At 45.6% G+C, this 14,991-nt stretch overlaps 1 protein-coding gene across 1 annotated transcript in view; it reads right to left on the bottom strand.

Moving 5' to 3' along the window:
* The window catches only part of Mybpc1 (myosin binding protein C1), a 78,226-nt gene that overhangs the window by 17,128 nt on the left and 46,107 nt on the right, over window positions 1–14,991 (bottom strand). Inside the window, exons 16-24 of the mRNA XM_041676213.1 lie at window positions 14,738–14,843; window positions 13,223–13,389; window positions 12,553–12,715; window positions 10,600–10,706; window positions 10,078–10,211; window positions 7,464–7,623; window positions 5,653–5,757; window positions 4,246–4,434; window positions 2,309–2,443 (exon numbers count right to left, since the gene is read on the bottom strand). Coding sequence (XP_041532147.1) covers window positions 2,309–2,443; window positions 4,246–4,434; window positions 5,653–5,757; window positions 7,464–7,623; window positions 10,078–10,211; window positions 10,600–10,706; window positions 12,553–12,715; window positions 13,223–13,389; window positions 14,738–14,843 — 1,266 coding nt within the window. The remainder of the gene's footprint in view (window positions 1–2,308; window positions 2,444–4,245; window positions 4,435–5,652; window positions 5,758–7,463; window positions 7,624–10,077; window positions 10,212–10,599; window positions 10,707–12,552; window positions 12,716–13,222; window positions 13,390–14,737; window positions 14,844–14,991) is intronic.

Genomic DNA, 14,991 nt, shown 5'->3' with positions numbered 1-14,991 from the left:
TCATGACTTTGAAAACAGATACGTCCTTCAGCGAACAGTCTGCGTGCTAGTTACTGTGCTGGCTGCACGGGCAAGACTCAGTGGATGGGAAAGTGAAGGCGAGAGATGAGGAAAAAACACAAAAGAGCAAAAAACAGATAAGAGAGAAAACAAGATGAAAAAGACGAGAGAGGACCCAAAATCGCCCATCTCTTTGCATCTGAGCTGCTTGAACTGAGGGGCACAGAGAGAAAACAATGCATGAGGGGCGGGGAGGGCGTGGGTAAGTCATTTAATCATGAGGTCTATATTCTAAGAAAAGGGTGAACTTGAATGAAGACAACAAGAATAAAATGCTTCAGGCATTAAAAATAAAATAGAAGATGCAGAGTAATAAAAATAAACGTACACAATCTTAAAGAAGAAAGACTTTTACAGACTAAACCTGGCATATCCAAAAGCATCAAACACTTCAGAAATTAGTCTGGAGAAGAAGCAGCCATTAAAAGAGAATGAAGAATCAGGCAACCACATTAAGAAAACCAGGAAAGACTGCGAGGGGAGAGATACGCGTTACGAAAGAGTTTCCATAGAAAGCTAACCCCGACATGTTATGTGGCAAAATATATACATAATGACCATGTACACGTGGACACATACATATGTATATCCTCATATACATATATATCTACACAGATCACACACAAAACTATGTAAAATACACTTCGTTGTATTTTATCTAAAGCGGGTAACATCAAAATGACAGCCATCTATCATTTTGCTGTATCTTCTCACGTTTTAAACCTATCAGAAAGAAAAGAGTAAAGGATTGGCTCCGTTTCATACACATACAGAAGAGTCTTGCTCAGAAGTCACATCACCCATAAGTTAGGGAAGTCTGCTGGCCGGGTCATATGAAAAGCAGAACGGAGGGCTCGGGACAACCGAACGGAAAGAAACCATACTCGGAAATGCTGGCGGATGCTCTCGTTGAATTGGCCACAGTACCCGCTTCCCTCCCTCTGCTAACCCTGGACCTTTTTTTCTTTTAAGATCCCCCACACTGGTTTTGGATCAAGGACCTTCAAAAGCTTGAAGAAAGCATATCAACTGGAGTGAGGGCTGGGTAAGAGAAAACCAGTGGCCCTGGGTGCTTCAGCCCCATCTCCTTTTCTTCCTGAGTGGCAGCTGTCATTTCTGCCAGGGCCCCAGTGCAGGCTTGGATGTCAACAGTGGCTCTTCGTTAAGCGTCTTCTCTGCAGTGACTTTCCTCCAAGGACACACATCAGTGTTTACATTCTTGATACCCAAATGCATTGCTGCTTCTCGTCCTTCACGGGAAGTTCCAGTGTTAAAGTTTGGGGTCCAGAGGTAATTTTAGAGGTTGACTCTTGGTCTTGCTTGGTGAGATCTCAGTAAACTTCTTGGGGGGGACTGTTTGCCTGCTGCCAACCAGAGAGGAGTCCGACTCCAGAGCCAGGGCTGTTCCTGTCTCAGTCACCTATTGCCTGTTCTTCTTCTCTCTCTTCCTTCCTTCCTTCTTTCTTCCTTCCCCTTTCCTCTCTTTTTTTCCCTTTCTTTTTCCTATTTGGGAATCAAACCCAGGGCTTACCACACTCCAGGAAAATCTTTATCACTAAGCTATACCCCTATTCCATTTTCAAATGCCATTTTCTTCTGGCCATGGCAAGCAGGAAATTAAAAAACACCAGGCAATGAGTGACTATCACACCCTTTCGGCTTTGGTTTCCTGGGATATTTTATTTCTCCTCTCCTTGACTTTAATCAGTGGAGTTCTTTGGACTCTTTCCTTTCCCCTCCAAAATTTAATTTTCACATACATACAATAAGTTATTGCCATATGTTGAATGCATCGCTCATGTTCTCTGGGATTAAATCCTAGCTTCTTAAAATTAAGAGTTGCTTTCAAGTCCTCCTCTCTTTAGGAAGGAAAGGCATGCTTACTGGATTGCCAGATGCATAGTCTATCCCCCTGTGCTTGCCCTAAGTAGACATTCAGTGCTCAGCGGACACTGCAGCTGCAAGCGTAGAAATGGCTGTCCCCAAAGCTTTGCCGAAAGACCATCCTCCTATGCCAGCCCAGTGGTGACACCCACCTCACAGCCCAATTCAGATGTTTTTAGCCTCTCTCTATATATACCATTAAATACCAGAGGATGTCTATATTCACCTCCATCTTAGAAAGATGACCTTTGGCTTGGTATCGTTTTCAGGAAGAAAGCGGTGGTTTCCCAAGAAAGACAAAAGAAAGTAAGGCATAGCTCACCTAGCGCTGAAGGTATTCACTGTAACTGCTAGGAGTACTTACTTCCTTCCATGCAATACTCTAGCACATAGCCATCTAAACCTGCTGCACCAATCTGGTCCGGGGGCCTCCACTTCATGGTCACTGACGAGTCGGTAACGGAATCAACAGCCAGAAGAGTAGGAGGGCTGGTCACAGCTGAAGAGATGAAAGTGGGGAAAAGAAGAAACCGTGAAGATGGAGCCATGGCGGAGCACCCACGATAAGGTAAGCTGGGATGCAACTAGAAATACACGCAGAAGCTCCTGGCATTGCTAACATCCAGTGAGAGCTCACAGAGCCTGGCCATGGGTGAGCCAACCAGAGTGTGGCCATGGGTGAGCCAACCAGAGAGTGGCCACGAGTGAGCCAACCAGAGCGTGGCCACGAGTGAGCCAACCAGAGCGTGGCCATGGGTAAGCCAACCAGAGCATGGCCATGGGTGAGCCAACCAGAGCGTGGCCACGAGTGAGCCAACCAGAGCGTGTGAGCCAACCAGAGCGTGGCCATGGGTGAGCCAAACAGAGTGTGTGAGTCAACCAGAGTGTGGCCATGCGTGAGCCAATCAGAGTGTGGCCATGGGTGACCAACCAGAGCGTGGCCATGGGTGAGCCAAACAGAGTGTGTGAGTCAACCAGAGTGTGGCCATGCGTGAGCCAATCAGAGTGTGGCCATGGGTGACCAACCAGAGCGTGGCCATGGGTGATCAACCAGAGCGTGGCCATGAGTGAGCCAACCAGAGCATGTGAGCCAACCAGAGCGTGGCCATGGGTGAGCCAACCAGAGCATGTGAGCCAACCAGAGCGTGGCCATGGGTGAGCCAACCAGAGCGTGGTCATGTGTGAGCCAACCAGAGCGTGGCCATGGGTGAGACAACCAGAGCATGGCCATGTGTGAGCCAACTATCTGCCTGACAAAAGAATCTTGGAAAGACTGCCACACTCCTTCTCCAGTTGGGAAAGTTTGTGGAAGAGGTTGGACAACCACAGGGAGTTAGAGAAATCAATTTGGGGGAAATCTAATGATCTAAAGTTTCCATAACCCTAGAATTTGAAATATTTATCATTTTTAATTATGCACATATATGTGGGAGGGGCTACGTGCCCATACAGGCAGGTGCCTGGCATCAAAAGAGAGAGTTGTCGGATCCCCCCAGAGCTGGAGTTAGAGGTAGCTTTGAGTTTGCCCCATGTGGCTGCTGGGTCAGGCTCAGGTACTCCGCAAGAGCAATGCCTGTTCTTAATCGCTGAACCATCTCTCCAGCTCTGAGATTTGTCATTTTAAACAAACTCTTATACTGAATTTTCCATTTCTTAAGGAATACATAAGAACAATAAAATTGTAGAGACAGCCTATCTTTCATTTGCCTTTGCTGGACTTTCTGTTGTTGTTTCATAGATAAATTTAAGATGCAGTTGTAAACTGAGGTAGAATTACAAGGCACAGAGGTTCACTAGCAAATGTAGCTATGGTCTATAGCACTCTAAGAAGACAATGGAGAGGAGTCACATGGTCTCAGTTTCATGTTTCCAGTCAGGAAGGCAGTGGGAGCCACCCACAGCTCTCACTGGAGTTCTGGAAATGAATTCCAAAACCTATCTTCTGAAGACGGTCAGATCAACGTCTCCGAAGTCTGTATTGATTTGTTTTGTTTTAGTTTTGGTTTTGTTTTTTTGAGACAGGGTTTCTCTTGTGTTGCTTTGGAGCCTGTCCTAGAACTCACTCTGTAGACCAGGCTGGTCTCGAACTCACAGAGATCCACCAGCCTCGGCCTCCAGAGTGCTGAGATTAAAGGCGTGCGCCACCACTGCCAGGCTGTATTGAATTTCTTTCAGTATTGCCCTTAGCCCTGGCTGGCTGGTCCAGGTCATCCCAGTTTAGAAGTGAGAGGGAAAGCAGTAGTAATAACGGGGTGGGGGGGGGCAGTGATTTCCACAACAGAGCCGCTTCCCTGGACTCACCCAAAGGAACAAAAGGCTTGGACGGCATACTGGGCTTGGAGATACCAATGGCATTGACCGCAAAGATGCGGACCTCGTAGGCCACGCCTTCAATCATCTTCTTGGGCTCGAAAGTTGTTTCCTTGCAGAGATCAAAGTTCAGTCGCATCCACCGAGAGCTCTGCTTCTTTTTCCTCTCAATGAAGTAGCCTGTAGTGTATGAAGTAGACACTCTGATTATTTATCTTGCCCCCCAAAATTAGACTTTAGTAGACAACTGTTCTTAAAATTTTGCACATTCTGAGAAGACAGAGAGAAGCAGACAAATACATTTCTGTATTAATACGCCTTATTCCATCGGCTGTTAGAGATCAGATACATTTCTGTATTAATACGCCTTATTCCAGATCAGATAACAGAAATGTGAACTCTGTAAGGGACAGGCGAAAGGAAATAGTGGGACTAGAGAAATATAGCTGTACTAGAAAAATAAGAAATGAATCAGAGATGTGTAACTCCTAGCAACTTAGGAGTTACTAAGCAACTGTGGCTGAGCAGTCAAAAGCCAAGAATCCAGAAGGTGGCAGCAATGGGAATAAGGGGGAGGGGGGAAAAGATCAGTTTTGTAAACTTTATTACTACCAATAGAAAAAAATTATTTCTCTGTTGAGCAGGCAAATTCTCCTAAGAATTTTATGCTGAGAAATTCCTTCATGGCACGACCTGTGGAGGTTCGAATGAGACGGACCCGCATTCAGAAGCTCCCATCAGGCCCAACTCCCTGCCTGGTGGCAGATCAGGGTATAATGTTCTGAGCTACTGTTCTGGTGCCACGTCTGTCTCTGCTTCCCACCATGATGATGGAGGACTGCCCCTCGAAGGCTGTAAGCTAGCCCCCGACTAAATGTGTTCTTGTCTAAGAGTTGCCTTGGCCAGGGTGTCTCTTCAGAGCATGAGACCAGTGGCTAAGACATAGCCCTATGGTACTCACTGGCCGGAGCAATGGAAATTAGACTTGGAGCTGGCTTGGAATTAGTTGTTGAGTGAAAAGAGCAAACAAGAGAGAGAGAGAGAGAGGGAGGGAGGGAGGGAGAGAGGGAGAGAGAGGGAGAGAGAGAGAGAGAGAGATAGAGAGAGAGAGAGCGCAGGTGGTCAGAGGGCATGCATCAGAGCCACTCAAATCCCAAGGAGCCGTAGAACATCACAATAGAAACTTCAATTTCAATAGATACTTGAAGTCATAGCATATATTACAACAAGCCACTGTCTCCTCCTTTCCCTGGACAGTCAGGGAGACTAGGCCAGGACTCTGCCTATTCAACAGGCTTCTTTTCTAGACTCATTTTCCAGAACGTATTCTATTCTGATATGCATTGAGAGAATGCCAACCACACAGGCTATCACATGGATTGATCCGTCTGTGACTACCCAAGATTGGTGACCCTCCGTCATAGGCAGGGGGCTCCCAGTTCATGATGCACCAGTCATCTCCCACTTCCGTCACGTTGGGTGCCACTGGAGGGTCCGGGATGTCTGCGGTAGACAAGACAGAAAACTGTTAATGGTAAAGTATGGGCTGTGGTCGCTGAACCTGGTACCATGGTGATTTGTTGTTGTTTTTCCTTTTCTGAAATTCTTTTAAAAATTAATTTGGGCAAAATGTCAACACAGGGAAAGGGGAAAGAACTCAGTGAAAACAAACACAGCGATGTCTAAAATCCTTGAAAACTGTCACGTTAGAAGGCATGTTCCTCATGGAGCCCAAGATGCTTGTTTTTTACTCGGAAAATGGCAACAAGAAGTCATTACCTAAATGATGGATATAGTTTTCTTTTTTAACTACAAAATGAACTTTCAGTGAAGTGGAACCAAAAACTAATTATTGTCAATTTTACATCAAATAGAAGATTTAAGGTATTAACTGGAGGAAATCACTTCAGCATTGGCATGACACCAAGTCTTGTAGTTTAGCTTCTGGTAAAGTGACTAATTTAAAGTCTATTTGAAATTTGGTTCCTCAAGGAAATCTGAAGTGGGAAGAGGCACTCTGGAGCATCTGGGACGCTAATAGCTAGAGTCATGTTCCTGGGTTTCAGCTTAGGAAAAGTGGATTTAGAAAGCTAAGAACCAAAGTCACCATTCCTCAAAATGTTTGATGTGGGAAGTTAGCAACTGTGTGTCAGTGATCTTTAGTGGGTACCCAAAAGCAACTACCCTGAGCTAGTGAGGTCACGGATCTCAGAGGAGAACCTATGACTGGTGTGTTACTAAACTACCATGATTCCTAACTGCATTCTAAATACTTACTGTTCACCCACAAGTAAGTTCTCACGCCTCAACAAAGAAAACTTCTCTTTGCAACAGACTATTATAGACTACCACAACTGTTCATAATGCATATGCCAACAGTCACGGGGTGCCCACACCAGCTGATATGTCTACAACACAAGCTCGAAATCCCAGACTTGGGGAACACTACAGAAGAAGGGATGGGAAGATGATAGGAGCCAAAGGAGCAAGACGTCTGTGCGATTGCCTGTCCTAGCAAACAGGTGGCTTCACCCATGATCGAACAGTATGCTGTCTAAACAAAACGGTAACAAGTACAGCATCAACAGATGTGCTAACGTGGAAGGGGGGAATCTTGTAGGGCTCCCCCATACATAAAGAACTGCACAGGCAACTAAGGAATTCTGGAGGTGGAAGGAGCCATCTTCACCATGGGTGAGCCCTTAGCTGGTTACCCAATACCAAGCAGTCAGTCCTGAAAGCACACACATGCAAGTAACACTGACTGGACTGGGCAGGTTGTATTTCTACACATGCATTTGGTGTGTGCATGTGTGTGTGGATGTGTGCATGTGTGTGTGTGTGTGTGTGTGTGTGTGTGTGTATGCGTGTGAATAAGAATTGAAAGAGGGCATGGATTTGCGAGAGAATTGGGGAGAATGGGAGGAGTTGGATGAAGAAAAAGGAAAAGGTAAAATAATGTAATTATCTCTTCATTGTAAAAACAACTTAAAAAACTTTAAAGGTTTTTCAAAGGGATGACAACCTTGAAAATCTAAGAAACCGTAGCTCCAAATGCTATTCAGTCCCTCCAGTTAAAATTCCTCTAGGCAAGAAAACAGAGGAGACAAAGAAGAGGGAGGAAGAAAAGTAACAGAGCTAGACTGTAGAGAGACGCCAGCTTCCTCCTGTCAGCTCTGGGATGGAGGCTGGCTCTGTGGAGGACTTACCCACGACTTTGATCTTGATGCTTGCATGTGCTTCTCCGGCTTCGTTTTTCAGGTTGATGTTGTACACGCCGGAGTCATCTCTCTCCGCCACGTCAATGACCAGCGTGCTGCTGTCAGGGTACGACTCTGCCCTGATCCGGCCACTGCCCTCCATGATAGCCTGACGAGGAAGAGGCAGACTTGGCATGACGGACTGACAGGAGCTGCTACAGAGCCCCCGAGGACCCCGGGCAGTCCACATCCTACTCCAGTTAGCCCATCCACACGCGGGGAAACCCGGACTTGATGTGCTCAAAGCCCACACAGCTGAAAGGGAGAGAGCTGGATCTCTATTCAAAAGCCCGATAACTACAAGTTTTACCAAGAGAAAGTCGGGGGACAGAAGAATACAAGGGTGGAGGGTATCCTTTTAGGACACAAGCCTTTTGATGTGTTTAAAATCAGGAATACCCGAACTCGTATCGGGGTTCTCATGATTTTCATTTGCATGGAAGTCTTGGGAGTCTGAAAACATTGAGAAGGCCCAGAGTGTGGCACACATTTAGTCCCAGAGCTCTGGACGTGGATCTCTGTGAGTTCGAGGTCGGCCTGGTCTACTTAGCAAGTTCCAAGCCAGCCATAGCTACATAACGAGATCTTACCTCAACAAACAACCCACAAGGAACTGCAGAAAACCAGGCAGGGGTATGCAGAGATGAAGAATATGGTGCGAGGATAATTTTCTACTCCAGTTACTACTGTTTTCATTTTGTTTCTCTTAAGAGTTATTTTTATTTTACGTGTGTGACTGTTTTGCCTGTACCATGTGTATGCAGTGCCCCTAATGGTCAGAAGAGGGCGTCAGATCTCCTGGAGCTGGAGTTATAGGTGGTTGTGAGCTGCCATGTGGGTGCTGGGAACTGACCCCTGGGTCCTCTGCATGAGCAACCAGTGCTCTTAACCACTGACCCATGTGCCAGCCCTCGGTTTCCACTTTAGATGAGGATCAATTCCAGCTGGCTGAGGAAAGCTGAGCCTATTGTACCCTTCTTCTTCTGGTTTTTTTTTTTTTTTTTTTTTTTTGGTTTTTCAAGACAGGGTTTCTCTGTAGCTTTGGGAGCCTGTCCTGGAACTGGCTTTTGTAGACCAGGCTGGCCTCCAACTCACAGAGATCCACCTGCCTGGAATTTGCTATGTTGACCAGGCTGACCTTGAATTCACAAAAATCCTCCTGCCTCTGCCTCCAACACGCCGGGGTTAAAGGCCACCACACTGGTCGGAGAGCCCCGGGGCTGGATCTGTGCAGCTTTCTACTCTGGCACAAGTCTGATGATTTCTGCCATCTTGAACTTCTTGAATGAAAAATCCTAGAGTCTGTAGGTTCTGACTGGGTGTCTCCTCCTATACATTCCCTGAAACTGAAATATGTCCTCTCCCCATCCCCTCCTCTGCTAGGAATCAAATCCAGGGCCTTGCACATGCCAGGGCAAAGGCTCAGCCCCTAAGCACATCCCCCAGCAGGGAGAACTCGCTCAGCAAGGCAGTTGTAGGCCTGCCTCTCTCTCTGGTCATGTTTGGACTTGTTCCGTTTCAGAACTCAACGCCAATGTCGAGAAAATAACTGTTGACACAATTTTGTCAATTTGGGGATTACCTATGTGAGAATATAAGTCGGTTCCTGCTGTTCTATTTTGGAAGGAAGTTTCCTGTTCTACTTTTCAAATGTAACTTTTTTTGGTGGCAGGAAGCCAGGAGTAGTTTAAACTGAGATTCTCTCCCCACCCATCTCTTGTGTTTTTCTCCTAGTCTTGGTGCCCCAGCAGACTTTCTAGGCCTCCCACACAGTGACCTCTTTCTCTGTCCTTGACCATGGCATGTGCCGGGCCTTCACTGGGCATCTCTGCCCTTTGGAGTTCCAGGCCGCAGTGACTATACAACCACTTGCTGTCACAATAGGCTCTTGGGCTTTTGTTGTTGTCATATTTATTTATTAATATATTATTATCATTACACTAATGATTACTAGGGATTTTAAAGACAGGGTCTTTTTTAGGTGGCCTTTGCTGTCCTCGAACGCTCTTGTCTTACCCTACCCAGTTTAGCATGTCCTCCGTTATTATTTCCACAGCACTGCCTCCTCTGCACAGTGATTTTATTCCTTAATTTCTTCACTTATTCACTACTTTTCTACTTTTCTTCCTGCCTGCCCCATGGCATCCATGGGGTATAAGGTGGGACCCTGCCCATAACTCATAAAATCACGCTTGGCAGAATAAGTGGGTGGCTAGAAATGGAAAAATATATGATTAATAGGCTTACCTGAAAACCAGCCCCGTTCTCTTTTCAAAGGAATTATACCCATAACGTGCTCCGTGTGCTCCGTGTGTGTGTGTGTGTGGGGGGGGGGGGGGGTGTTTGAGTTCAAGTCTCATTTTGTAGCTATCCTGGAACTCATCATGTTGACCAGGCTAGCTTCAAACTCACAGAAATCTGCCCATGTCTGTCTCCAGTGTTGGGATTAAAGGCGTGCACCACACCACCACACCCAGCTTTAGCATACATATTGATTTGTACCTTTTTCCTTCACCCGAATCATGGGGGGAAAGGGCCAAGGAGAAGGTTGTGTGAGACAAACCTTGTCTGCTCGGCTCCAGATGGCCTTGGGAGGTGGCTCCCCTGTGACAGGGATCTCAAGACGAAGCTTGCTTCCGGCAATGACTGTTACCGTGTTGTCAGCATCAAGGCCATCCAGGATGATCTTGGGCGGATCTGGAATTTATTCAGCACAGCGTTTGTTACCACACACCATTTCCATGTATTTTGGCTAGTGACTGGCTACTGATAAACATGGGTAACAATCAATTTTCAACCTGGCTAAAAGTATGTATGTGTGTGTATTTATATGCATATATATGCACATATACATAGATATACACACATACATACACGTATGAATAAATGTGTATATATATGAGTCATCACAACAGTTGGTGCTTGGCACCCTTAACTGCTTCTTGTTAGACTTATAAATCAACTACTTATATGGATGAGTAATATCAAGTTGATGGATCTTCGAATCATATAGCTTTCGATACATTATAGTCCAAGGTGAGCAAGCAAGTGGACAGCTGTACGATAATGTCTTTGATCTACTCACCAATGACATGAACTTTGGCAGACATAGGAATGTTGTATGCGTCTGGAGTAAACACATATTCCCCTTCATCTTCTGTGAGAGCATTGGCGATGACTAACTTGTGGATTCTAAAGAAATAGGAGAAACAGATTCCCAACACTGTGCAAGGCTGGAGCGTACCCATGACCCACGCCAAAGAGAGAGTCCTTTACTTAATGCACTTGCTTCATATAGGAGAGGGAGAAAGAGAGGGACATGGAGAGATGGGGGGCATTTATTCTATTTATTGACCAAGTCAGCTCTGGTTTGGAGTATATGAAAGTATCTCTGCACGTGCAATCTGCTTATTATGTATGTAAGTGTCTATTATTCTTTTTTCATAACTTCAAAAAGAACAAAATGCAGTATCTTAATAATGCTACACCACTTAAACATACAAGAAATGACAAAGGGTAACACTGACTTGGGTTACATGCATCAAAGAATAATAGCTCCTAAATTTACGGGTCACAAATCGGTGAGGACCGGATGGAACGGATGGATCATTCCACTGTAAAACGTGTGTAGCTCGGGGTGGAGCGTTACCTAGCATGTGTGAGGCCCTGAACTCAATCCTCAGCACCACATGCATGTATACTGATGTAGACATACATGACATATGAAGGATAATCTGTGATGTTATGGATGTGTATTCTCGTACGCATATGAAACTTTAAGGACTATTTTTAAGCTCCATAAAGCCACTTGCGATTGGGTGAGAGTCTGGGAATCAAGGTTCAATTTCTTGCCTTAAATCTTTGCTAGATTCTAGGCAATTATGCTTCCTCCAAGAAAATGAAAATAGAAGGAAGGTCATATGACAGCTATTATTATTTAATATGACTTAATTAAATGACTGATATAATTATTGTGTAAAGTTTTTTTTTAAGATTTATTTATTAGCCTGGTGGTGGCACACACCTTTAATCCCACTCAGGAGGCAGAAGCAGGAAGATCTCTGTGAATCCAAGGCCAGCTTGGTCTACATAGAGAGTTCCAGAATACCCAGGACTACACAGAGAAATCCTGTGTCAAAAAAAAAAAAAAAGAAGCCAAATAAACAAGAAAAGATTTATTTTTATTGTATGTGTATGGGTGTTTTTCTTAAAAGTATATATGTGTACTGAGTGCATGCAGGGCCTGTGAAGGTCAGAAGAGATCTTTGAAACTAGAATTAAGACGTTGTGAGCTACCGTGTAGGTGCTGGGAATTGAACTCTGGTCCTCTAAAAGAGCAGCCAGTGCTCTTAACCACAGAAGCATCTCTCCAGTCCCATGCTATAAGGGTCTTAACTGACATTTATTTGCATTCTGGAATCAGGCAACAAACTCCATAAAGCAGAATGAGTGCTCCAAGAAACTGAAGAGAGGAAGCTGATATTATAGACAAAGGGTGGGAGAGCAGCATCAGATAACACAACACAGGTTCTTCCCAAGCAGGGGGAACTCCCTCCTCACGCCAACTCCAAGAGTCCAGTTCTAGGGTTTGGTATTAGTCCTCATTATCTCAATTTCTGCAAACTCTGACAAACAACTTGGTTTGGGCAAGGCAGGGTGAAACACCAGCATGGTACCTCCATGTTTATTTGGACTGCCGGCCCGGGGCAAAAGTTCAGCCCAAACCAGTGGGCTCCTATCTGTCTTAAGGAACATTAGGGCCAGCTGATAAATGGTCAGGTCCTCAGTCATTCCTCTAGCCACGCGTTCAGATGGTGCCGTTGGCAGGTGTGGGATGGTGTGCCGTAGCATGAGGTACAGGCGGAGGATCTCAAGCAGGATGGGGTGGGTATACAGCAAAGCAGTCGCCGGTTCTTACCAGACCGTGAACAAGTCGTCTCCCTACTCTCCAAAGAAAGAGCCCACGAATATGTAACTTGGGGAGTAGGAAAAGCGAATGCGGCCAATTCCTGACGGGCGGCCCGCTCGGCTTGCTTACCTTCCTTTGTGCACGACCTTCACACGGTCGCTCTCCTGGACAGGCAGGCCATTTTTTGTCCATTTCCCCGGCACGTTTTCGGAGATTTCACACTTCAAGCACACCTCTTTCCCAAGTTTGACAGTCTGATCGGTCAGCGGCGTCGTGATTTTGAGGGGCCTCACTACAGAAACAGAGAGCGTGATGGACCCACAGCCAGGCTGCAGAGCAGCCCGCGTGGCGGCATTTCACAGGGTCCGTCAGCTCTGCTGCCACCCACGCTCTGGAGAGGACACGTTTTCCCAGTATCGGTGATGGAACTGGACAGAACCGGGCGTAGCACAAGTCCATCACCTTCAGATATCCTTCCCGATGGTTGTTCGCCCATAAGATAAGGGCCAGATCCATTCACATCTAAGGTTTACAACTGTTTACGTGATTTCAGATAATCCTCGCGCTACTTCGCGAGGCATTCCAGGGCCACGCCCACAAGGAAACCTCAGGCTGGCTTCGAACTCACAGACCTACCTGCCTCTGCCTCCCAAGGCGTGTACCACCACCGCCCAGCTTATCTTTTTATTTTCTAAAGACGTGTTTGCCTTTATTTTATGAGTGTTCACTTGAATGTAAAGCTGAGTTAATAAACACAATCTCGCATGGATTTAGAAGACATCCGAGAAGTCTTACTTACAGTCAACGCTGAGTTTGGCAGATGATTGTCCCCCGGTCGTCATGGCCGAGTACTCCGCGCTGTCCGCCTTTGTCGCACCTTCTATGATCAAAGTGTGTTTCTTGCCCTCAACTTTAACTTTGTATCTTGACTTTGGACCCGGGAAGATCTCTTCACCATTCTTAAACCTGAGTGTGCATGGATGTAAAGGGAGGAAGAAGACGTTCAGTGGAAAGAAGAAGGGAATAAGGGAGGGTAATGGGAGACATGATCAAACTAATTATACATATGTATATAATATATATGTAAAAAAATGAAAAAAATAAATTTCTGGAAATGTTTGTTTATTGTTTTATCCCACTGTCTTCCTAGGTTCCTAACATATCCCAGACATACAGGAAGGATTCACTAAAGAACACAACTTAGGTCCACTGGTCAAGTATTTTGTACAAAATCACATTAAAAGAACATGAGCACTGGGTGGTGGTGGTGCACACCCTTAATTCCAGCACTCAGGGAGGCAGAGGCAGGCAGATCCCTGTGAGTTCGAGGCCAGCCTGGTTTACAGAGTGAGTTCCAGGACAGAACAGGACCCAAAGCTACACAGAGAAACCCTGCCTCCAACAAAACCAAAAACAACAAATGGACAAACAAAAGAACATGGAGCACCTCTTCTCTCAATCAGGGGGGGGGGGGTGCTAAGAATGAATTCGGCCTCACTTTCGGCCTCACAGCACATTTTTAAATTACCCATATCCCAGATCAGTACTAACAATCTTTTTCACGCTCATGACTACTGATTCCTGTGGTGTAATTTACTATTTTCCTCTCAACATCACATTTCATACTATGATCTTCAAGCTTCTAGTTTTTAATTTTGAGCTAATAACTCTCGGGGAACATACAATAAAAGACTCTCCCTTTCCCACCACCTTGCATTTTTGTTTTTATTTGTTTGTTCGTGTATGTGTTGCAAATGGTCAAACTGAAGACCTTGAACCAGGTAACTATGCATCACCATTAAAACCACATCCCCTGGCTCTTTTAAATTATCGAAAGGAGTTGTTGATTTTCATCCTACCATATTCTTCTAGGGAACTGAAAATATAAAGTGGTGAAAAATGAATTCTTGGGCGAAAGGGCTGGGGGCTGGGGTCTTGAGCGTGCTAGGTGAACACTGTCCTCCTGGGTTACCTTCCCAGAGACAGTGAGGATTGAAATGGAAGATAGGCACATTATATTTTTCATGTAAGTTGCCAGTTAGGATGGCTACAAAGTTGAGGAACACCCATGCTATTTCCAGTCAAAACTCTTGGGTAACCTGCGTGATCCATTTCCCAGCAAGTACCCGCCTCCCTATGTCTCTGCTCAGACAGTTCTCTAGGAGTTGGCTTTTCAGCTCATGGTAGGGTTTGGGTTATCATCTCTGCTCATACAGAAGAGGCTGAGATTGTTCTCATGTTTAGTAGAAGTCGGTCCCATGTTGCATTCTATTGGTCTATCAGACACAGGCAGGCATCCACAAAGCGATTTTACCATTTGACATTGGCGTCATCTTCCGACACCTCAACTTCCAGCTCCACTGTCTCCCCACAGTAGGCGTTCGTGTCTTCCAGCTGCTTAGTCAACATAATCGGAGGCTCTGGTTGGAACAGAAGAAATCAAAATCAATAAACAGCCAGAGCCTGTGTCTTGAGTCGCAGTCTGTTCACAGGGGAAAACCCAGCATGGGAAAGAAACATCAATTGTGGGGCATGAATCGGAGGTGAGAATTCTGTCTGTCTGTCTGT

The sequence above is a fragment of the Microtus oregoni genome, unplaced genomic scaffold, assembly GCF_018167655.1.
Source record: "Microtus oregoni isolate MIOR12 unplaced genomic scaffold, Mior012 000001F_ref0000356, whole genome shotgun sequence".
NCBI lineage: Eukaryota > Metazoa > Chordata > Mammalia > Rodentia > Cricetidae > Microtus > Microtus oregoni.
The sequence above is the reverse complement of the archived record's forward strand: the minus strand, read 5'-3'. Positions and strand labels throughout refer to the sequence as shown.